The sequence below is a fragment of the Pezoporus wallicus genome, unplaced genomic scaffold (genome assembly GCF_028554395.1).
Source record: "Pezoporus wallicus isolate ANWC-B61680 ecotype Strahan unplaced genomic scaffold, APGP_CSIRO_Pwel_v1 contig_3952, whole genome shotgun sequence".
NCBI lineage: Eukaryota > Metazoa > Chordata > Aves > Psittaciformes > Psittacidae > Pezoporus > Pezoporus wallicus.
The window spans coordinates 12144901-12168593 of NW_026635034.1; the positions used below are offsets into that span (position 1 = coordinate 12144901).

At 36.2% G+C, this 23693-nt stretch overlaps 1 protein-coding gene across 2 annotated transcripts in view; it reads left to right on the plus strand.

Moving 5' to 3' along the window:
• ENTREP2 (endosomal transmembrane epsin interactor 2) overlaps window positions 1-23693 on the plus strand; it is a 109262-nt gene that overhangs the window by 19955 nt on the left and 65614 nt on the right. For both annotated transcript variants that reach the window (XM_057398981.1, XM_057398989.1), the window contains exon 2: window positions 18653-18709. In XM_057398981.1, coding sequence (XP_057254964.1) covers window positions 18653-18709 — 57 coding nt within the window. The remainder of the gene's footprint in view (window positions 1-18652; window positions 18710-23693) is intronic.

Consider the following 23693-nt stretch of genomic DNA (forward strand, 5'->3'; position numbering starts at 1 on the left):
TATTTAGCAAAAAACTCAATACAAATGCCAAATTATGCATGTGGTCCCATGTACTGTATTGAGACCCATTGACTGGAGTTGTCTGTAAGTCTCATTTTCTACTCTTTCTGGAGGAATTTTTTTTTTACAAGTTGATTTACAGATTGCTTTACGGTTGTTACGTTTCATTCTGTCTGCACCAAGATAATTTTCCTGTGACCTAGTCACTATGCTATATAAATAAAGATGAGTTTTAGAGGGAAAGAGTAATAGACTGGACAAGTTACTTGTTTTCTGGCTCTTGGATGTTGTTGAGTTCCTGTTTGTTAGGGTCTTCACTCTCCTTTCTATAGATTCTGCAGTTTTCTTTTGAAGCAGAAAGGAATATAGAAGTAGTTGTATATAACTTGGCATAAATGCAGCAGAAAAATTTGGTAAGCTGACAAACTTCATTTTACTGACCTGAGCTCACAGATTCCTCTCCTCTAAATTTTTCTGGTTTTTTAGATTTGGTCATGGTTTTTTGATTTTGGTGTAGAAATACTTTCCCTGCAAGTATTAGTTAGGTTAGATGGACTACTGAATTACATTAAAATCAATCAAACAAAGGATTGTTTTTCCTTTGTTAAAGCTTACATAAAATAAATAAAACCATTAATTTCTTAGTGTCAAAACTGGAATGTTTTTTTTGCAGGCATTCATAAGATGATTTTAAGCAGCTGTGATTTACAAATAGTGATCTTTCTTGGCTGCATTGATGGCTTGCAAATTTTTGTTTTATTTCCTTGTAAAATTAAATAGGAATGGCAGATAGCTGGGGGACTGTCTGTATGTGATTTGAAGGAAATAATCTAAAATTAAAGAAATAATTCTTCAGTTTAATGAATCGTTATTCCTCATCTCTTTATGAGAGATCATTCTGATAGTTATATTAATATTGAAGATGTCACTGAAATAGCCCTTCTCTGTGCTTGAAGAGATAAAGGCACTGGCAGAAGAAGCCTCACTTGGTTTTATATTTGTGTAGAGGTTTTTTTGCAACTTCAAATCAAATCATAATGTGCTTGGTTTAAGGGAGAAATATTTATGCTTTTGCTCCTCAACAGCATGAGAAAGAAAAAAGTTGAGAAATGATTGCAAAGAAAAATGGAGGTGCATGTTGTTCTGTACACCCTGTGCAGTCTTTATTTTATTCTGTCCTTAATGGCAATGCAGCAAAGTCTCTTCACATTGAAAGCCATACTAAAGGCGAATAGAGCAAAGTAATTCATACTAGGAGTTGTCACTGAAGTAAATCAGATGAACAGAATATTTGGGAAAAGTTGAGAGGAGTTCCATAAAGAGAAAAAAAAAAAAACAACCCCCAAACCACAAAACAACAACTCCCAGAAAAATCCCAAACCAAAGTGCAAAACGAGTCATGTCCCTCCCAAAAAGCCCCAACAAAGCCCACAGCCACACAAAAAAAAAAAAAACTGCCAAACAACAGCAACAACAACAACAACCAAACAAAACCCAACCAAAACAAAACACACACACAAAAAAGAAAAAAAAAAGGGGGGGGGAGGAGAAGAAGAAAAAAAACCAAGCACAAAAAACGATCCCAAACCACCAAATCATAAACAACAGTTCTTAGTTCTGAGGAGCTCCTTTCCCTCGGAAGGGATGGGACATGACTTATTAGAGAAATTACCAACTGTTGATAATCAAGCTTGCTGGTAAGTAATCTCAAAGAAAAACAGACTTTCTTCTTTTGTACTTGAAGCAAAAAGACTAAACCAGGCAAATCTGATGGTCAAGGTTTTTTCTGTAGTTCTCTTGCAGCTGATGCTTCGTATCTGGTTGTCTTGTATTCCTCTGTCTTGTAGAAAATTTTTTATATTGCTGTTCTATCAATTTAGTAGTTCTGTATGGTAATATTGAATGTTATTTGTGATTATTTCCCAAATGCCTTTTTTGGTTTGCCTGCTTGCCTACTTAAAATATGGCTGCCACATTCAGAGCTGTTGGGCCAACTATTGAAGTGAGGACCGGGAGTATAAACTTGACACCATGATAAGCAGGGAGGCAGACAGGAGACAGATGCTTTAAACCAATCTTCTAAATCCTGCATTACTACTGCAGGCACCCGACAATTTGAGTAACAAATGACTTGTAACAAGTATGAGTGTAATAGTGAAAAAAACAGTACCTCTGCAGTTACTTGTGGAATGATCAAAGAATCATCTTCATTTCTGTAGCATGAAGGGTGGCCAAAAGCTGCTGGTTTAGAATGCTGCTACAGAGGAAAAAATATAAGAAATGATTTTGGCTCCTAGTAATGGCTGAAAATCTCTCATATGAACTAGTGAAAACATTTGAATTTTGATGTATTATGCTGGCAAACTCTCTCAATTAATTTTCTGTGAATTCGCATGGAATGTTAAAACCTTTCACAGCAATTTCACCACTGTCTCTTAAGCCCCCAAATAACTGCAGATAAGTAAGTGAGATAGTTCTGTCCCTTATTACGCTGTCTTCTGCATGAAGGTAACACTTCAAATGCAATCTCACCTTTAAGCCTCTGCTGTAGCTCAAACTATCAGACAATCTAAACCAGGTTTTTAGGTAGCTGTTTTCAAAAGGAAAACAGATAAGTTTTCTTTCTTGAGAATAGCAGAAAAGATTGTAAAGGCTTAATCTTAAATTTTATTGAAGTTCCTTTGTATTCAGGTTAGTGGTTTTAAAGTCTAACCCTTTTTACCATGCTGTGAGAAAATACTGTGAATTCAAAGGTGTCAGAAGTGTGTATCTAAGTCAGAAAGGCATTCTTAGCAGTTCTGTGTTAAGTGATTCATGGGCAAAGAAAAGGATACAGAAAAGCTGTCATCTCTTTCAGTTTTGTAAAAGCAAGTTCCTTTGAGGATCTGTTATTCTGTTATTTATAATAAAATGTTTTCATTTAATTATGAAATTGAAGAAACTGATATACAGAGTGAAATGTTGCAGTTATGTGTAACCCAAGTAAATAATCTTTCTTTTGTATTTGCAAGCTGAGCAAGACTTTTCTTAAAATAATACTATGTTATTGCCATTCCTGGCTAAACATAAATTGCGAGTAGGCAAATTAATTATCATAAATATGATTCCAAGAAAATGTAGTCAAAATTATAAATAATAAAGAAGGTATGTCGAATTGCAGAATCTATTCTATGTCAGAAGTAACAGTTACTGTGATGTTAATAATGTCCTCCGCTTTTTTTTATATGTAGAGTGATAAAAAAGTCCATTTTCAGCTGTTTTCCTAATTACAGCTTTGCTATATGTTTTTTGTAATAGTGCATGCAGCTTTGAAGTAACAAATAAGCAAAACTAAGGTTTGTGACTAGTTTTCTGCTGTTCTATGATCCTGTTTCACAACTGTAACAAACTGTTCAGCTGGATAGATTGAATTAAATAGTTTATTACACACACTTTTAAGTTTCAGTGATTCTGTAGGTTCAGAAAAGTATCTCTGTTTTGAAAAGTGACAGGTTCATTGCTAGCAGCTATACAAGTATTAAGAATAAACCGTGTAAACTTAATGGATTTCTTAAGAGTACTTGGGTCACGTTTAGTAAAAAGGAACTTTATTATCTTACTGGATGCTAAATTATTTTGCTGTTTGTCCTCTGAAAAACTTGGAAGGTTCCAGAAATTCTTTGATTGTATACCTGGATTTGATTAAAAATGGGGAATACAAGTATATATTCTGTCTGCCACAGTTCCTCTCTAGGAGTTGAGATGGTTGCGTGGCCTTTGCTAACAGCTGAATTTCCAAGTTCGATAATTCTCTTTACTTTTAGGTTTGGATGTTTATTATTCTTTAAAAGTGCAACAAAGTCTCTCAAAAGCCAGCTCATAAAATACAATTGATTAAGTAATTTTAAAAGCTCCTAAATGTTATGATGGTAGACATCATCTGCTTTACCTAGAATTTTTAGTATACCTGTAGTTCCTGTACTATTCCTGAGAAATAGTTTTGTTACTTGTTTTGTTCTTCTAATATATTTACATTTTCCTTGGAGGCACTTATGATGAATCTAAATGCTGAGCTTTTCTGGCTCAGTCATTTTTTTGTTTGTTTGTTTTCCTGTACATGCTGTTGAAATATCCATAGCTAGGATACAAACAAGGAGCTTTGTGTAATTTCCTCCAGAATTGTTTTGGCCATGTCTCTCAAAAGTAGTTTCTGCTAGGTCATGGGATAGCAATACCCTTGTTATTTGATGTACTGTGCAAAGAGAAGCTGGTGAAAAGGTATTTACACTTGTGGCAGGTACCCCTGCCCTGGCAAAAGCTTCTGGCTGTGGACCAAAGCCTGGGAGAGCTCCCATGTGTGCAGCTCTTGTCCCACCACGTGGTGACACTCCAAAGGTGCAGGGGCAGTAAGTTGGGTCCTGAGCCAGTGGGGAGGCTCCGTGACTGTATTTGGTAAGAACTCAGATTCAGCCAGGGTATAAAAAGAGCCCCTTGGGCAGGCATTTTGAGTTGCTGCTCCTCAGGGCAGCAGGTCTGCAGTCGGAGACTTTCCCCTTGGGTTGGGATGCTGTCTAAGGGAATTCCACAAGGTTGAGAGAACTCCTTTTTAGGCGAGTGATTTCACACTTTGGATCATTTGCCCTAAAGTTTAAGAATCAGCAGTGTAGTGATGATTCCTGCAACATCCCGAATCTGTAGTTAGTGTTGGCAGAGCTTTAATTGAGTTTGAACAATAAATTTCATTTTGACTCAATTTATTGGTACTGTGACAACACTGCCCAGCTTAGCGAAGTTAAGAGGCTAATTTATTTAGGCTCCAGGTACAGTCAGTGGCTAGCAGTAGGTGCCTTCTATGCTCCTAAGTAGCTTCGTAATACAATTGCATCCTTTAGAGGAACCTATCACTTGTGACAGTATGGGAGATGGAGAAATTTAGTTATATGCTTTGGGTAGACTTCCCACATTGTTTTCCTTTTCTGCTGTTTTCAATGACAACCCCCTTCTGTGGCAGGACTGTGCTGCTTTGTATCTGCAGCCGTGCAGTGTGACAGAAAGTTTATGCTACTTCAGGTTATACCAAGAAAAAATGGCAAATCCCAGGGAAATCCAGACTTGATCCCTGCCATGAATATGGTGGCTGTGTATAGCTACATAGAAATAATATTAGAACTGCTTTGGTTGGTTTTAGAAAATTGACTGCTGTAAAACCAGTTCTTAAGTTTGGAGAACCAGGATTTTACTACTGATAAAAAAATCCAAACACAGTCTGCCAATTTTGCAGTTGATTGCCACAGTTTTGTTGTCTTTGTTTTTTGCCATGTTGCATTTTCTGTGATAAAAGATAGGGTATAAATTTGTGTTAGAAATGATCCTGTAGAGAATCTTTTATAAGTAAAGACACCAGTATCTAATATACCCCCTAACCAAAGACTCTTTGAAACGACACACACAGGTTGTCATGTTCCTACAAATCAGCGACAATAACTTGAGAGAATCTCCCTTGATGGCATTGGAGTACTGAGGCTGATTTTCTTCACATCAGCTGCCAGCTAGGAGTTTGAGATTAGCTCAACTCATGAATTTCACTTATTAGTTAATCAGCAAGCTTCAGTGTGGTCCTGTCTGTTTGATATTGCTAGAAAGCCAATTTTCTCTGTTTAGTGCTTTTGATATTTGAAGGCTTTATGTCAGGACAGCCATCACTGTCATTGTTTTCCTAGTAACTTCATAAGTGTGTACAAAGAAAAGCTGCGGGCCAGAACTGCATTTGAAGAGGTCTATCTCTCGCAGCATTCTGCAGCTTAAAATGAATTTTTGTGCTTCTTGGATGGTAACTCTTGCCAGTTAACATGGGAAGATAATTCCAGAGACAGATATTACATGCAATGTTACCAGTCCATTCTGTTAGAAAATTAAACTTAGTAAACTGAAGCACAGTTTTTGAAAAGAGAGATTACACTTATCTCATGGAATACCATCATTCTGTTTTGGATTTTGAGAGCTAATTTTCAAAAACATCTGATTTAGATGGAGATTAAATGCTGAGGTCACTTTGAGGTACAACTTAAAATTCTCAGAGTTGCACTGAAAATCTAGGAATGTTACAGTCCTGTATTGAGTGATTCTTTTTTACGTTGTGTATCAGTGTGTGTGAAATAGTCCAAATCACTTGTGAGTGTTAGTCTGCCTGTCTTATTTTCAGTTTATCCTGTCTTAATGAATAAAGTATGTCTAAACAACTAAAGTAGGGACATAGCTTTTTCTTGTGAAAGTCGTTATGTTACCCTTGTTGAGTCTGTGGTCAGCCAGGCTGCAGTAATGCAAACATTGAGAGTGTGGGAATCTTAGTGGAATGCTAATTTCAATGCTCTTGTGATTTTTTTGCAGGCAGAGACAAGTAGAACAAACCAAGGAAGCCCTGCCAGTGTTTGAAATACAATTGAGTTTGATGTACTGTCTAGTCAGTTTTCTTTGCCACTGACCCTGCAAAATTTGTTAAAATGATGGCATATGACTGTGTGATAAATTTGGAAAATGGTCGCATTTGAGCTTAACCCATTGAATATTTCATGAAGGTATTGTAATTTTTTAGGTGGTGCTTAAGAAGATGATTTAAGGTTTCTTCCACTGACTTCTCAAGAAAATTCAGTGAGTCGCATTATTAGGACAGGGAACTGGGTAAGGAAGGGGAGAGGTGAGAAGGAAGTGAAGACATTTTAATCGACCCCTAAGCTAAATCAATTCTGTTCCCAGTTGCTCTGCAGATAGTAGTATGGTGATACAAATATGGTTTCATTGAGGCAGAAAGAAGAAAGTATTTATATAAGGGGTGGGGAAGTGACAAAATTGTTGATGCCCTTTAGATTTCATAGTGATTATGTCATGTACTCAGTAAGAAATGTTTTTTGCCTGGAAGAATACATTTCCCTTGTAAAGAAGATGGGTTGTAAGCAAGATGCACAAAATTTCATTTGTACAGCTTAACAAAAGTGGGGGTTTATTACAGTGAGAATACAATGCTGATCAGCCTAATGCCCATATGCGAGTGGCTGTACTGTGTGAAATTCATTTAAACCGTAATTTTTGGTCACACTGCTGGATCTACCACTAAATGTCATACATAATGCTAGCTAATCTGGAATCCTTGTTAAGCAAGCGTGTTTAACATTGCCATGTGGATCACTTTTTCTGGATTTTTGCTTCCTCCATCTGTGTCAATGCAGATATATCTTGTATAATGTAGCTTTTATTTGCCCATCAATGATGCAGTAAAGAACTGCAGTTTCTGATCTTCTAATCTTCTGATTTAGAACAATTTTTAGAATAAAGTGTTTGAATATAGAGGTAACATAGAAATGCTCTTAAGACTACAAGATATTTTCCCTCTTAATCTTGACACAAAATGCCCATTATGCTTAATAGGGTCCTGCTCTTAGACTCAGATTGGACTCCTAGGACCTAATTTTTTGCTGGCAAAGGGGTTTCTGTAGAGCAAGTGGCTGAATGGCCAGCTGCAGCATTAACCTGAGTGGCTGCAAGTATGTTAGGGTGTCAGAAATAACTTGGGAGACTGTTGCTGTGCAGATAGCAGTGCAAACCTGGGAAAATTTAATGAAAGGCTAAGCAGTCTTGGCGTTTGCATCTATATTTGAGTTGGTTTATTTTATTTTATTTTATTTTATTTTATTTTATTTTATTTTATTTTATTTTATTTTATTTTATTTTTTCTTTTTTGTTTCCCTCAGCAGTGCACTTGAGATCCTTCTCATTCAGACTTTGGGAAGTATAAAGTAACAGACCTTATAGAAGATTAAATAATACTAGAAGGCAGACCACAAGATCTAGCAAATGAGTCTGTGTGACGTGAGGTCTCATGGAGATCGGTGTTTTATTCTTGCTTTATTTACAAAATCAAGATGGGAAAAGTTTGAATTTGATGATCCAGTTTGGCTTCATAACTGGTGCTGTACAAGATGGATCTCTGTATGTAGCGTTTCAGAGTTTGTGTATTTTGACCTTGTTTATGATAAATTACAGTTTGCTGTTCAAATATGTTCAGTGTTATGCATCAGTAATCCTTTGGAATCTCTTATGGGTTGAAAATAGACATCATTAGTTTCTCTCTTACGTTTCTAGGATTCCCTCTTTCCTCAGCCGCTTTGCACCTAAAATGGCTCTGGGCTTTGATTTTGGAAGTAAGGTTATACTTTTTTCAGTGTTTGAACTAGTATTGCCCTAATAATCCATTGCAATAAAATCACTGTAAAAGTGTTTCACGTATCGCATGCTCCCCAAATCTGTTGCCTGCTGACAGCTTAAGGAAGCTGTGTATTGGAATTAGTCTTCAATTAGTGGGTTTTTGGTCTTGTTGATTTTTAATTCTTGCTTAATGTTTGCCTTGAATCTTGGGGGCATGTCATATGTCAGATTTAGGTGGAAAACAGCTATTATTTTTTAAACTGTTAATCCATGTCAGGATGCTACAAAGAACTTGGTGCAAGAGCAACTCCTCTGTTAGCTAGATAATTCCAGTAAGGTGCATTCTCTTTTGTGAGTTTGATGGCTTTCATTAGACAGTGGGATGTCATTGAAAGCTCATTTTCCTGTGACTGCATTGTAGAACTGGATGGATGGTTCGTGTTGTTGGAGTGATACACTGTTTTCTGCTTATCCAAGTCCTTTGCTGCTCTTTTCCAAACCAATTGGAAATAGACTTTTTTAAGTGTCAGGCTCAAAGGTTGTCACAAAGCAGACATCTTATGTCTTGTATGCAGCATGTCTAAAATGTATTTTAAATCTTCAGTAATCATTAATGAGAATTATTATAATTAAGACTACAGCTAATGCTCTAAATTATTTTAAATCCATTACATTCTTTATTCAGTCTATTTTGGCTGTGTATCAACATTATTTTATTCATACAATTTGATGCTGACAGGCTTTGTGTCAGGAGTTCAAGTGTTTGACTGTTATGAGCAGGGACCTGGCTGAAATTTAATACAGTTGTTACTGGCTGCTGATGGCACCTGGATTTCCATTCTGTGGCATCCAGAGTGGAGAGGACTAGGTGCAGGTATTTCCTGATCTTGTCTCAGCAGAAAACTGGTTGAAATATGGATTGCTTTTTCAGGTAAGCATTGAGAAACATTTTCTAGTCATAGTATAGACATACCCAATCAAACCCAGTCCATGATCGCTTAGAATAGTTTAGGTTGGAAGGGACCTTAAAAGGTCATCTAGTCCAACCCCACCCTCTCCCCCACCCCAAAATGAGCAGGGACATCTTGAACTGGATCAGAATGCCCAGAACCTGGAGCTTGCTGTGTACTAGTGACATGCAGAAGCACTGTATTTTGTCTGCATTTGGAATCTCCTCTGAGTTTGAGGCAAATACTTTTATTCTTAATGTTTAGATCACTTTACAACGCACCTCAGCTTTCATCTGTTGAGAAATTGTGTCAGTAATTGAAAGAGCCATCCTCTCATTTCACTTATCAAGAGCAATCTCAGTTTTCATTCTTAATAATTGTTGGAAGAGCCCAGCAGCAAAAATCTGATTAGTGATTTCCTAATGCTACTGGAAAACATTTCTAGGATAATATTCTGTACTGAGTCAATGATACAGATCAAGATTGCTGTGAAAACTGATTAGGAAATGTCTAAAAAAATTACCACAATATTTTTCTTTCACAGCAACATGATGGATATCTTTTTTTTTTTTTTTTTTTCCAACAACTGAAACATAAAATGAAAATTCTGGAAGTGAAGTCATCAAAGCTGAGTAGTATCTCTGCCTTTGTAATGAAAAAACATGGCATCTTTTGTTACAGGAGTTAAGATAAACTTAAATTTTAGCTATAATGAAATTACGAAGAATTTAAAATGTACCCGTATGTTTGGAAGGAAATTCAGGTCTTGGAGTTTCTTTCCCCTCATAGAAATCACTGTTGTAACCTGTTGTATGAACTGCAAATAAAGGCAAAGAAAATAAATACTCAGATGGAAAACATAAACACTTAGGTGCGTATACTACTTTATGTAGTTCTGTCATACTGGCCAAACTGCTTCTACTGTCACTGAATTCTTTGGTTCACCACTGCTTCAGTAAAACCTTCCTGCTCCAAAGGATTGATAAACTATCCAGAGTTGATCTGAGCTATTGCAGGGATGTTGAATAGCATGTAAAGGTGGAAAATTTCTTCAGTCAATTATTTTTAAAGAATTACGTTTTTAGCTTTCAGTTGCACATTAGGGAACATTTAGCGACTGGGTATGCAATAGTGTTGCTGGTGGAGCTACTTAAAACTGATAGTTCTTTCGGTTCATTCGTAGGTCATTATAGAGGAAGGAATTTGCTCAAATTCTATGGGGAGCATCATTTTAATTTTAGAGAATTGCCTCCAAAGCTTTTTATGTGATCTCTTGCAGTATCTCGATTAGATCTTGTATTTAGTTACAGCTCTTCTCCTGTTAAACAGCGTGTATTAAGCTGTCTAAAGTAATTTGTTTATTTCAAGTTTATTCATAAAATGATCTAATGAATTTGTAAGCATGGAGGATTGGTTGGCAACTGCTGGGTTTCCTTTCTATTATTATTAGCCTTATGCTAATAGCTTGGTGCCTTATTAGTGCTTATGGATTACATTATGGGACTTATAAAATAATAGTGTGTTCTGTGAATGTGTTTAATAAAAAAGATTAGAATTAAGACTGTATTGGGAGTCACTGATGTATTAGCTCTGTACCTAATATCTTACCTAAATCCCTGTCCATTGCTTTTAATACAGTTTACCTATTTTAGTGAAGTTGAGCATAACAGACCTGAACCACTTGAAAGAGTAACAAATACAGAACATAATGGTTTCTGTTCATAATTGGAAAGTGTATTGTTCCAATGTATGTGTGCTCCATGTGCTTGTTTTTCTCTGTATGCCAAAGGAAAAAGTAACTTTTTTGATTAATACTTTTTCTACAAAATTTTTTAGAGCATGTACTGTAATTTTTACAATAATGGTTTGCAGAAAAAACTGCAAATGTGAAACAAGGAGTTTTCTGATGGGTATGGAGCATATTTTATAGGAAAACAATAAAGGCTCATCCTAAAGCTTAAAATGAGGTCAAAATTGCATACTGGTAGTACATTCTGTGTAAATGTATTTGGTAATTTTACTGTCCTCGTCTTGTGGAGCACCAAGGGGTTTTGTTTCTCTGCTCCTGTTTCCATGGCAATTAGAATTAAGATTAGGTTTAGGTTCAGAGTGGTTAATGAGAGAGACTAAGTGATGATGCAGTGTTTCTGTGTCTGGAATATACTGAGTCTTTTTAGAAAATATCTCAAAACTATGCTTAACTTGTTGCTTTTTTGATTGCTCTTGGATTGCTTATATTTATCTTGTGGTGTACAGATCTTTGCTTGCAGTTAGCCAGTCTGTTGGTACTTGTGCTCTTTGTGTTCATAGTGATGTACTCTTTAAATAAGAGAACAGTCACTGGATTCTAGTAATAGCTGCACATTGAAGAGTCAGTTTGCCTATCAGGCAAATAAATAGCTATATTAACTGTTTTAAAAGTTCTTTAGCCTATGGCTGATTTTTGCAGTATTTTAAATGTGATGGAATGGTATGATTTCTATCAGCACCCGACCATTTAGGGGGACTTTCTTGAAAGACCATGGGAAAATCATGCCATTGTTATGTGTTTGTCCATGCAGTTTTTGTGCATGTGTATATGTATATAGAAATATATACAAACTCCCCCTTTTTTTCCTTCGGATACTTGTTAATATATTCCCACCACCCTCACCCCAAAAGATTTTCATCTTCACTATTTTTCCATGAACTGGTATGGAGACTAATATTACTGTTAGTTTTATTCTAGTCCCCTTTTGGCTAATCCTCATATGTCATAGTTCTTTTTCCCATAGCTTGTATTTCCCTTACCATCATTTTGCACTAATGGATTGCAGATGCTGCAGGGAGTATGATTATAAGAAGATTATGAGCTCTAGTACTAATAGATCACACTTTTGTAGTCTCCGAGTGTGTGATGTTTGTGACATTACTCCCACAATATTTAATACTTGAATTTTGTTAAATAATTACCCGTTAAAAGGGCTACTGTAGATTTCACAGAAACATCATCCTTGAAGATATTTTGGCTGTTGATTTAATCTCTCTGTGTAAGGTACACCTAGATCCAAAGATAGTTGGGGATAGAAGTACTTTCTAGTTGTTCAGGTACAGCTGAACTTCACCTGTCCAGGAAAAATTAAACCTTGCAGCAGTCTGTACTCCTGTAGAGGGGAGAGGTCAGCCTTGGGAGAAGTCAGTGGTTTTAGGTACTTCTGAAGAGAAACAGTTGCTGTAGCACTTTGCTGATGGAAAGCACTAGATGATACTGGTATTTAGATACGTAGGCATAGTAAATAAGGCAGCCTGTTTACTGTTCTGCCTTCTCCATTCAGTTGCCTTGCAGATCTTCCTTTTTGTGCTGTACCTGGTTCTTCCTGGTCCACCCTAACAAATGGTTTTCCAGTGTGGTGTTAACAAATTCTGGCAATGGGAATTCCATAACATACGCATTCCACATGCATGAATGTCTTGAGTGTTAGAAAGTTTTTCTTGGCATCCAACCCAAATCTCCATTAGTGCATATGTAAATCAGTTGTTTCTTGTTCAGCCCTTAGTGTACTTCAAAATACAATTGATCTGTGTAAAATTCTTGTGTTTTTTTGAACCTGCTGTTTATTTATTCTTGTTTATTTTTGAAACTGCAGTCTTCTTTCCTATAAAATCAGATTGCTTCAACGTCTCCTCATAGGCAGATTCTTTAAGAAGACACATTCAAATAGAAAGTGTCTGGAGAATGACAACAAAATAAGTATTTGAAGTGGAGATCTTTCTTTTGCATGAGACATCCCTGTCAAAACTTTAAAACGTTAAGACCTCCTAAGCAAGGCTTCTTATTTTCCAGAGCAAATAAACAGAAAACAGAAAAATTCTAGCATGCATTAGGAAAATGTTATAAAAATGATACAGAAACACCAACATACAAGGTTTTTGTTTATTCCGCTTTGAGTACAGCAGATCAAATACAGTTATCAAAATGTAAACATACCCTTGGACTTGACAAAGAACTATGGTACTGGCAATTGAGCTCTTTAATGTCTTAGGAGAAAAGGAGAAAATGAAATCTGAGTTCCAGGAAGCTCCAAGTCCTGAAATTGTGAAGAGGAGTGATTTATGATTTCTTAACTGCATCTCAGCTCCTGTTATTGAGAATAGTTAAAGGTGACTGACAGCTCTATACATTTTTTCTAGTTTGCCAAAGTATTCCTTTCTCTGACACTAGTTTTGTTACTGTCTTACTATTCTGCATACCAGCTTGACAAATCTGCTGTTATAAAATAGTAAGGTCTTTCTTAGGAAAGCATGACAAGTAATATTTTTGCAGCCTACTTTTAAAATCTAGATTAAGATGAAAATTGAAGGTGTTTTTTTTTTTTGTAATTGTGCCAATATAATGTTCTTAATACCAGCCTCTTTACAGCAGCACATTGAGAGGCAGGAGGCAATGGGTGTAAATTGAAACCTAGTTTCAGGCTAAGTCTAAGGGAGGAAAAACACATTCCCCATGGGGACAGTGGCAGTGTTGGTAGGTCCTGGAATACATGTGCTGATAGGCTGTTTGATTTCTAGGTTATCTAGATACATTAACAATGTACGTGTTCGAAAGCATATACATGCACAGCTGTAAACACCTAAATTTAACTCTTATGGCCATGCAGATTTTGCTGATACTTCTGTGATCATATGTCTATTAGCAATTGTAGTCATACAGTGTGTCACCAAAGTTCTTGTATATAATCATGGTAAATTTTCAAATCACATTTCTTAGAATAGATTTCTGACCTTTCATTTTAAGATTCACTAAATCTGCTTACAAAATTATGTATGATTATTTATACTGTTAAAAACATAATTACATTGTGCCAAACTGCATTAATTCCCAATGCAATACGACACACAATTTTGGCTTAATGTTTAAAAAAAAATAAAAATTCTGATTGAGATTGAGTAAAGGGGTTTGATGGGGGTTGGGGTTTGTTTGTGTGTTGGTTTTGGTTTTTTTTTTTGATGTGTTTTTCTTGTTTGTTTGTGTTTTGTTTTGTTTTGTTTTTTTTGGGGGGGGGGGGGTAGTGATCACTTTGAACTGAAATCACACCAAAAATACAGTGTTGTTTGGATAGTGTGGGAAATACGGAGTCCAGGGGAAACCTTTATTCTGTAACTCTGGAAGATTTAATCAGAGTGCTCATGTCTGTTAGATTTAGTTGGGATGCAGTCAAATAAAGACTTGTAATACTTCTCTTGCTTGCTCTTTGCTGTTATAAATTGATTTGTTATGACTGTTTGCCACCCTTCTCCTTTCAGAAAAGAGGTGTCCAATGCAAGGGAGGTTGTGGCTATCTTCTAGGCACTAACTTTCACTTATGTGGGGTGTAGATTGAAATACCACCAAGTATTTTATTTTTAATTTCAGTTATTACTAGAGCTCATTTATACACCACCACCTACCCAGAATACTCTGTTTGTTTAGTAGGACAATTAAGGTCTCTAAATGTAGATAAATATACTGATAGGCTGAGAAAGTTGGGGCTGTTCAGCCTGGAGAAGAGAAGGCTGCGTGGAGACCTCATAGCAGCCTTCCAGTATCTGAAGGGGGCCTATAGGGATGCTGGGGAGGGACTCTTTGTTAGGGACTGTAGTGATAGGACAAGGGGTAATGGGTTAAAACTTAAACAGGGGAAGTTAAGGTTGGATATAAGGAGGAAATTTTTTCTTGTTAGGGTGGTGAGGCACTGGAATGGGTTGCCCAGGGAGGTTGTGAATGCTCCATCCCTGGCGGTGTTCAAGGGCAGGTTGGATGAGGCCTTGGGTGGTATGGTTTAGTGTGAGGTGTCCCTGCCCATGGCAGGGGGGGTGGAACTAGATGATCTTAAGGTCCTTTCCAACCCTAACTATTCTATGATTCTAAATTATATGTTGTAATATTTCTCCTTTTATCTAAAGTTAATTTGAATGTGTTTGAATTGGCATGTCATATGCATATCGCCATATGTTTTGATTGGAAGGAAATGTAGATAGATTGAATGTGCTATGCTATGGATTCTGTTTATTCAGATAACATAGGAACTAAGGATAGCCAGTATTTGCATTATTTACTACCTTAGAAGAAGGCTAAGATGGAATTTCAGCAATTAATGTGAACAACTTGTATGATTAATTTAATATTAACTGAATCCATTGACTAAAGAATGTGTCTCATGTTTACAGTCTGAAAAAGAGAGGAATCCAAAAATTTGCAGAGAAGTAGCAGATGGCTTGATACATGGTGAATCAGCCTGAACAAGAAAGCTGGAATAAGAGTAGACAATAAAACCTGGAGTTTCCTGTAACTCATATGCTCTATATTAGACAGAAAAGCATTGCAAGATCCCAAGTTGTACTGACACAAAAGATAATTTGTTATTTTAAACAAATTAATACTTAAAACATCAGTGATTTTATGTTTCTATAGATGTCTTTTCCTACTGTTTCACTATGTTCAATGTGGTTTTGGTTAAATTAGTGTTTATATAAATGTTTTGTGTAGTTTGGAAAAGAAGTTGAAAGAAGTATACTAGAGGGTGTATTATGTACAATAACCATTTTGGAGTTGAAGACTTGGAAAGGTTAAGATATATCGAGAGACTGCATCATCTGGTCTGTCCCCTAAATTTATAGAAAGTAAAATGCTGGAAAAGACACCATCAAGGGCTTTTTTTAAAAAAATACTTTGTCTGCAGTCCATGTACTGGAAATTAATTTTTACTTTCTGTTTTTGTCCTGCCTCAGTATGTCCCTGTTAAAGTAAATGCCTCTTTTTCATGCATGAGCACAGCTTGCATTAATGATAATAGAGTTTTCATATGCATGTTGAAAGGTGTTCATAGATAATGTTCCTGCATTTCTAATGCTGCAGAAGTCAACACTAATGTATTCTATTTATCCTTTTCTCTGTGAATCAGCTCTGTTATAGTCAACAAGTACATGTATCTGTAGCAGTTCTGCCTAAGGAAGCTGGCAAATCTGCATTTTTGAATATGTTTTTAGTAGCTTTGATTAATTTTGATTATTATATGGGGCGGGGTGTCACTGCAATTCAGCAGATAGAAGTTAGGCCCAATATATTAGATAAGTGTACTATGCAGGGTCTGAAATCAAACTGCTGCCAACAAGAAACGCATGTAACTCTTTGATCTTGCAAGGCCTCTGTAAATGTCAAACGTTGTATGTCAGCTGAACAGAAAGGATCATCTCTCTCCTTGCATCTTCAGGGATGCACAATGCTGCAGATATATCGGGCAGGAGGAGGAGGGGTTTAACTCATGGAAATAGCCACAGTAAATGAAAGTAAGGATTTGCTACTCTTAGGTAGCATATTAGAGTAGCTTGCCTCTGCATGTATGACTTGATGACTGAGAAGTACTGGCTTATGTATGAGTATTTTATGTATCAATACAGGCTCTGTTTTGGAAGGCAATTGCTTATTTTTCCTAAAGGGTTTTCTTTAATAACCTCACAATTTCAGCCATCCCATTTATTTAATTGAGAAGATGTTGCTATATAGCCTGCAGATAAACTACCTAACCCTGTCATTTTTATCTTCTTGAGTGCAGTTTTCACATTACAGGATTATCAGCCCAGAGACAAGTTCTCAAACAGCAATAATAAGCTAACAAGAGCCATGTGAGCAAATTTAATTAACTGCAAAAATGGATTTCTTAAATTTTCCCTGCCTTGGCCAACATGCAGAAGTATGTAGCTTTTATGCCGTAGGAAATGCTGTAGAATGCAAACTATGCACATTTGTATGTAGAGATCATCTGCATAGGCTTTGGTATCCATGTCCTGATTTTGATTCACTTTTTACTGTGTGTTTATGCGTTCTCATCTGTTGCATTTATACTTAACTTAAAAACTAAAATTAAGATTTTACTATGAAAAATCTGCTGAGTTTTGGTTGTTTTTTGTTGTGTTATTTTTTTTTTAAATGGTATAGCTGATAAAATATCAAAATGTGGATTTTCTGACATGCTGTCTTCCTGAATAATGTTTTCAACAACTGCAGCAGCTGTTGATATTACGAAGTTGAAACATGCTCACAGTATGAATGTCCACAGACTAGACATAGTGAAAACTTAAACTGGATACTCCACAATCCAACTTCTCCATATAACCAACAGCTCTTTCTCCCCAGATCACACCAGACATTAGCAGACACACTGTTTCCATCCTGGTTCCCAATACAGTGTACGCTGCATCTGTAGTGGCTAGGTATAGATGTGGTTTTAATTATTATGCTCTATTATACTTGAAAGATTGTTAGTAAAAAGCATGACATGGTGCGAATGGTGACTAGCAAAGTACACAAGTTATACAAATTCTGTTACACATTTGAGGTGAAAAAATGACAGTCCCATGAAATAAATACATCATGCATTCTTTTCTCTGCTTTTTATTTCTATTCTAGTTTCATAGAATGGTTAGGGTTGGAAAGCAACATCTAGTTCCAACCCCCCTGCCGTAGGCAGGGACACCTCACACTAGACGGTGTTTCCCAAGGCCTTGTCCAGCCTAATCTTGAACACCGCCAGGGATGGAGCATTTACCACTTCTTTGGGCAACCTGTTCCACTGCCTCACCACCCTCACAGTAAAGAGCTTCTTCCTTATATCTGACCTGAACTTACTTCTGTTTAAACCCTTTACCCCTTGTCCTGTCACTACTGTTCCTGATGAAGAGGCCCTCTGGCATCCTTGAAGGCCCCTTTCATATACTGGAAGACTGCTTTGAGGTTTAGAACATTTACTTAAAAATAATCAGTAATGAAAAGTTTCCTTTCCACCTTTCTTGTCCACCCCAGGGTCAATGTCCCTCAGTCCATTGCTCCAATTTCTCTATTTACCCCTCTCTTTAACAGTTTGTGATGCTTATGGTGTCTCAACTGTAACTTGCTTGTTATTTTCAAAGTACCTAAGATCAGCTTTAGGTGTTATCAGTGTATGAATCCTGCTTGCTTTTGGCTTGAAGTGGAGGGGGTAATGTATCTGTATGTTAAATACAGGTGTTAAATGTTTGTATGTGTGATTTTTCAAACATAAGATCAAGTTGTGTGGTTGGGTGGGTGGAACAAAATAAAGAAGCCCTTCTGCTCATTTAGCTGGATACCCTGGCTGATTCTGTGATTGTCCTATTTTTACTCCCCTTTTCATGAGCTAAGTTTTGATGATGCTAATAGACCAAAAGATTTACCCTAAGCATTTATTCTCCTTTAGTGTTGATAATATTTGGGACTGGGAGAGAAGATGTTTGAAGACTTACTGTGATCTGATCAGAACTAATGGGATCTGGCAGCTGGATTGAGATTTGTTTTACAAGCAGCTTAGTAGTACTTGTGCTTATTTCTTATTGAGAATAAAATGAAAACAGTGTCTTTTTAGTTTTCCAGCACTCTGGAGATACGCGTCAGGGCTGGGTATTCATTCAGCTTCATCTTAGTACTATTATTTTTTTTTAATGATACTGGTATGAACCTCTTGTCTTTGGTGACTCTGCTCTCCTTATTACAGGTGCTGTTGTCAGGATTGATCGGTGTTGTTTCATGGAAGAGGCCCCTTTCACTTGTGGTGAGTGGCAATGTGGCTTTAATAGTGTTATGCAAACTCTAGGTAAATTATCTCCCAGTGGTTTTGTGTTTATGTACAAGCCTAATAATTTCTGAGGGTATTTTCTGGTGCTGTTATGTATCCTAGCATTTATACACTTAGGACAAAATTCTGGAACTTTGAGGTTGTATTACAGAAGCTATATATTACATAAACTATTTATGTGATAAAATAGATTATATATCATATCATAAATATTATGATAATATTTTTCTTCTATCTGTACTTGTCTTTGGAGAGCTGTAATATTCATTATGTGTTGAAGAGTGCAGATATCTACTGCCACTTCCTTGGTATTGTTACAGTTCTAGCTCTCTTTTAAAAAGTGATAACATATGGTTTGATAAATGTAAGATGTAAGAACTGGTGTTATAAACATTTTGGTAAATGTGTATGTTTAAAGAAAGGCAACAATCATATTGTAGTTGATGGTCTGGAATTAAAATGACTGAAAATAGTGAGAATTGTTGCTTTGTAGATATGCAGTGTGGCTTGTATTAACAGTCATGAAATGTTATAAATTTCAATAATTTGTTAAAGAATTTTTTTAATCAATACTGAACTCAGAAAAGTGCTTATTCTGTCACTGTTGTTCTAGGCAAACAGACTGTTTGTCTGCATTTATCTTTGCATTTATTTTAACTTGCCCAAGATTGCACCTCAAAGAAATGTTTGTTAACAAAATATCTGGATGGCAAGAAAGATGTTCCAAGTCCGTAGCTGTTCTTTGTCTGCAGAACATTTTTTAGCTACATTATGTATATTCTGTTGTGAGATTAGTATAGTAACATAGTAATGAAAAGTAATTTATGCTTTGTATATGCATGTTAATAGTTTCAATTGACCTATTAAGCAATATTAGATTCAAATCAGTCTCATTAAAGAGGTGAGATGACTGTGTCAGTGAAGATGTATTAGCGGGTAAATACTACATTTGAAAAACTGTGCATGTGGTAATATAGTAACATCTGTAACATTTGTACCATAGTTAATACTAAAGATAGTCCCAAGAGGAAATAATGTAGCAGAAAAGTATTAAATGGAAAGACGTATTAGTATGAATAAGCCTAACTAGAACTTCAGGTATATCTTTTAATATTATTAACTAAAGCAGTAGTGTTAGAGCTTCTGATGTATATTTCTCTTTCTTTCCCTTTCCATAATTCACTTTTCATAAAGGAAGGACAGAGATGGAGTTTGTATTGATTTACTGGTTAATGTGTTTACCAACAGATGAACTCAGTATAAAAACTAAAATAATTCCTCTGAATTGAGTGCTTGTACAACTCTGAAATCTAGCTAAAACTAATACTTTTCAGAATAGTTGCTTGTAAGCAACTCTAATTGCTGCTTACATCATTGGAATAAACAGTATTCATGCTTCAGAAATATTATTCAGGTCTATTAAGACTTGGCTTTGATTCCTGAACACTCACATATTGTAGCTTCAGCCAGTCTTTCAGATACCAATACATTCAGTGAAATGTAAATAGGCAGTTGTGGTATCATTCAAGGAAATGTGCTAGTGAGTCATATTTCTTGTGATCTGCTTATACAATATATATGCAAAACACATGGTCAAGAAAGAACTAACTTTTAACCAGTTTATAGTATTATAAACAACTATATAATCAATTACAATATATATGTCTTTTTGTTGCAGTGTTACAAAACCTGGCATTGCAGGCAGTGATAACAAAAAGAAAGATATCTTTATAATTTGAAGCCATGAATAATGCTTTCAAAAATTAAACTGTACGCCATCTGAGACTGGTAAAACTCTAATAATATTCATAAGGTGCTAGCTTCCTGCATATTTTCAATTTGTGACTAAAACAGGGTTGATAACACCAGTGTTTTCGCTATTGCTAAGCAGTATGTACACAGTGTCAGTGCTTTCTCTTTTTCCCACTATGCATCACTTGCTTTGTTCTTTGGGATTTTTCCTTCCTCTTTACTTGTTATAAACTATCTTCATCCCACAAGCTGTTTCACTTTTGCTCTTCTAATTCCCTTCCTGTCCTGTTGGAGGTGGGAGTGAGCAAGCAGCTGTGTGGTGCTTAGCTGGGGCCAGGATCAGACCCCTCATACTGCTGATTCCGATTTGCTCAACACTGTATTCGTGCAGCTTTTTTTCACAGGCGCAGTGTCTTTTCTTTGTGAATGTATTATTTTCTGCAGGCATAAAGAGGCAGTTGAAGCAATAAACACAAATAATCGTTCATCAGCTATTAACTTCTGACTGTATCTTATCAGAAATGTATTATGTAGTATTGCTATAGCAATGAGTGGGTGGTTGCATGCATCTTGGGACCAAAGTCAAAATAGCATAGTCATGTATTTAAAAGACAATAGCATGAGTGGTGTTCAGTAATACACATTCAGTAAAAGATTTACAAATATGTATGTACTAAGAAAATTTTACTGTGATATTAATATGCAGAAATTTAATTGCACACAGAGGCCCCCATGCTAAAGTGTCTTTTCATAGCTTAATTATCTGAAGGCTTCACCAAATTTTGTTAATTTGTCTGAATTTTATTGGTCACCACTTAGTAGTCATCAATTGCTTATGTTGCCAAATTCCTTTATATATACAAGAAATTCAGTGTCATCAAACTTGTTTTTAAATTTGTCAGAGGAGATACAGTTGGGCAAAGGAGATCTTTAAATTGCTTACGCGTTAATTTTCCTTATATTTGGCGTATTTCCTCATTAAGCTTTCTCTGTTTTTAATTACAAGCTCTCAGAGAATTTGTAGTGCGTTGGGGAAATCTTTCAAGAGTCACTTGTTGGAAACTGGCTGTGTCAGTACCACTGCTTAAAGTTAATATAGGAATTTCTTCCTTGTAGTTTTTGGAAGTGTCTGAAAACTGAGGTTGAACTACCTTGTACAAAACTTTAACCTGCAGTGAGATTATTTTTCTGTTATTGTCTGTAGGAATTGCTAATCTGTTTGTGCTAAGGAGATTAATTCAACCTCTGAACTCTGGCATTTGGGTGAAAAATATTTTAACATTTCTAACTGAAGCTTTTACAAAAACCTGATAGATTTTTTTTTTTTTTTTCCAAGGATCCGAGTCTGTGAATACCAGTGAACACAATACAATTTTTCTTATAAATAAGTGATCTTGATTAGTCAGTTACTTAAAAGCATTTCCTATGTAAAACTGCGCTCCAGGTACAGTTCCATGCATCAGTGAGCATGCAAACCTGTGCATACACCTTTATTTTCTAACCTGGTTATAAAGGCTCAAAAATCTGGTCTGTACATTTGGCTTTCAGGATGCTTTCTGTTTTCTTTCTTTTGGCTTAAATGGAAGGGGAAACTGTTTTAATCCTTTATCCCTTCAATGAACCATTTCTTCATTACTTCATGCCTTTAGTTTTTGGTGTTTTTTTGGGGGGGGGAGGGGGTGTGTTTGTTTTTTGGTTTTTTTTTTTTGTTTTTTTTTTTGTTTGTTGGGTTTTTTTTTTTTTTTATAGGCAGGTAGGATTAGGAAAAATGAAACAGGACTCATCCTTAATAGCAGCAGTTCAACCTGCACGTCAGGCACAAGGTTGAACTTGAACTGCTGTGTGAGGTTTCAGACTAAACTGACTTTGAAGAAAATACTCATCTTGGATCAGCTTGGTAGTTTGTTGCAAAATAAGATATTTTCTTTGTAGAAGTCCTGTGAAAAACTTGAGCTATTTGAATACCAGACTTAAATCAGTTTCTTCAGTTAAAGTCTGCAGAAAAAGATCTATGCCTGTTGTAAAAAAAAAAAAAATTACTAATTTTAAGTACATCCCATATACACTTAAGCCACAAGATGCATCGATACATAAAACTGGTCCAAATGTTTCCTCATTAATTATCTCCTATCACCAGATAAAATTTCTGCATATATCAGAAATAACCAAAATACAGGAAACATACCTAAAGTGTGTAGAAATAATGTATGGGGAGTTTTCCATATTCTTCTCAGTGATGTGCCATGTTGACATCTTCCTGGCCATGCTACTTAGCCTTAGATCCTAGAGTAGTTTAAGTGGTGAGACAGGTAGCTTCCTTTCAGTTGAAATCTGATTGAAATTTTTGAATTTTAATAAATAAATAAATATATAAATAGAAAAATGGTGGTGGTGTCCCGTTTCATGTCCATCCCCTCTGTCCATCTCCTTCATTGTCTGTCCCTGTCCTTGCAGAGAATTGGTTTTGGTAGCTGGAACAAATAGAATCTATGTAGTGGAGAGATAATATTAGCATATATTGGTGAAGACTGTAAGAGAAAAGTTTAAAAATGCACACCCTGGGAGAATGGCAGAGACTAAAGGCATCCATCACCTTGTATGTTGTTGTTGACTTTGATAGGTGTGAGATGTTGAGATGCAGAATATCACTCTGCTTTAACAGATCAAATCCCTTTATCACTGCAGTATTGTTTCAGCATGTGTATTCTTTGAATTCATTGATCAAGATGTCCCCTGTCTCAAAGGGGATTTGAGGGAGACTGATAACAACACAATAGCTAAGGACTAATCTGAGCAGTATGTGCCCCCGTAATCATAGTGCTTCCAAGTTTGGAAAAAACCCTAACTTCTGTAGTCAATATGCAGATGTGACGGACTCAATCATCCTACTCCATAGTTGAGCTCTCCTGCACAATAGTGGGCTGCATGCCAGGATCTCCCCTTGAGTAGGGACGTGTCTCAGGGTTACTTCCTGAGGTTGAGAGATTCCTTGTCACAACATATTCTTGGTAAGCAATTAATAGCATGCTAAACTTTGAAATCTTAGCAAAGTGATATAAAGGAATGATTGTGTTTTGACATAAACCCTTGACCAAGTCTGAGACTAAGTCTGGATCTAGCCACACCTAGACCCCTCTCTGAGAAGGAGATTAGAATGTAAGGGGTTCTGTCTGAACCTCAGGATTTAACAGGAGGGTCCTCTGACAGT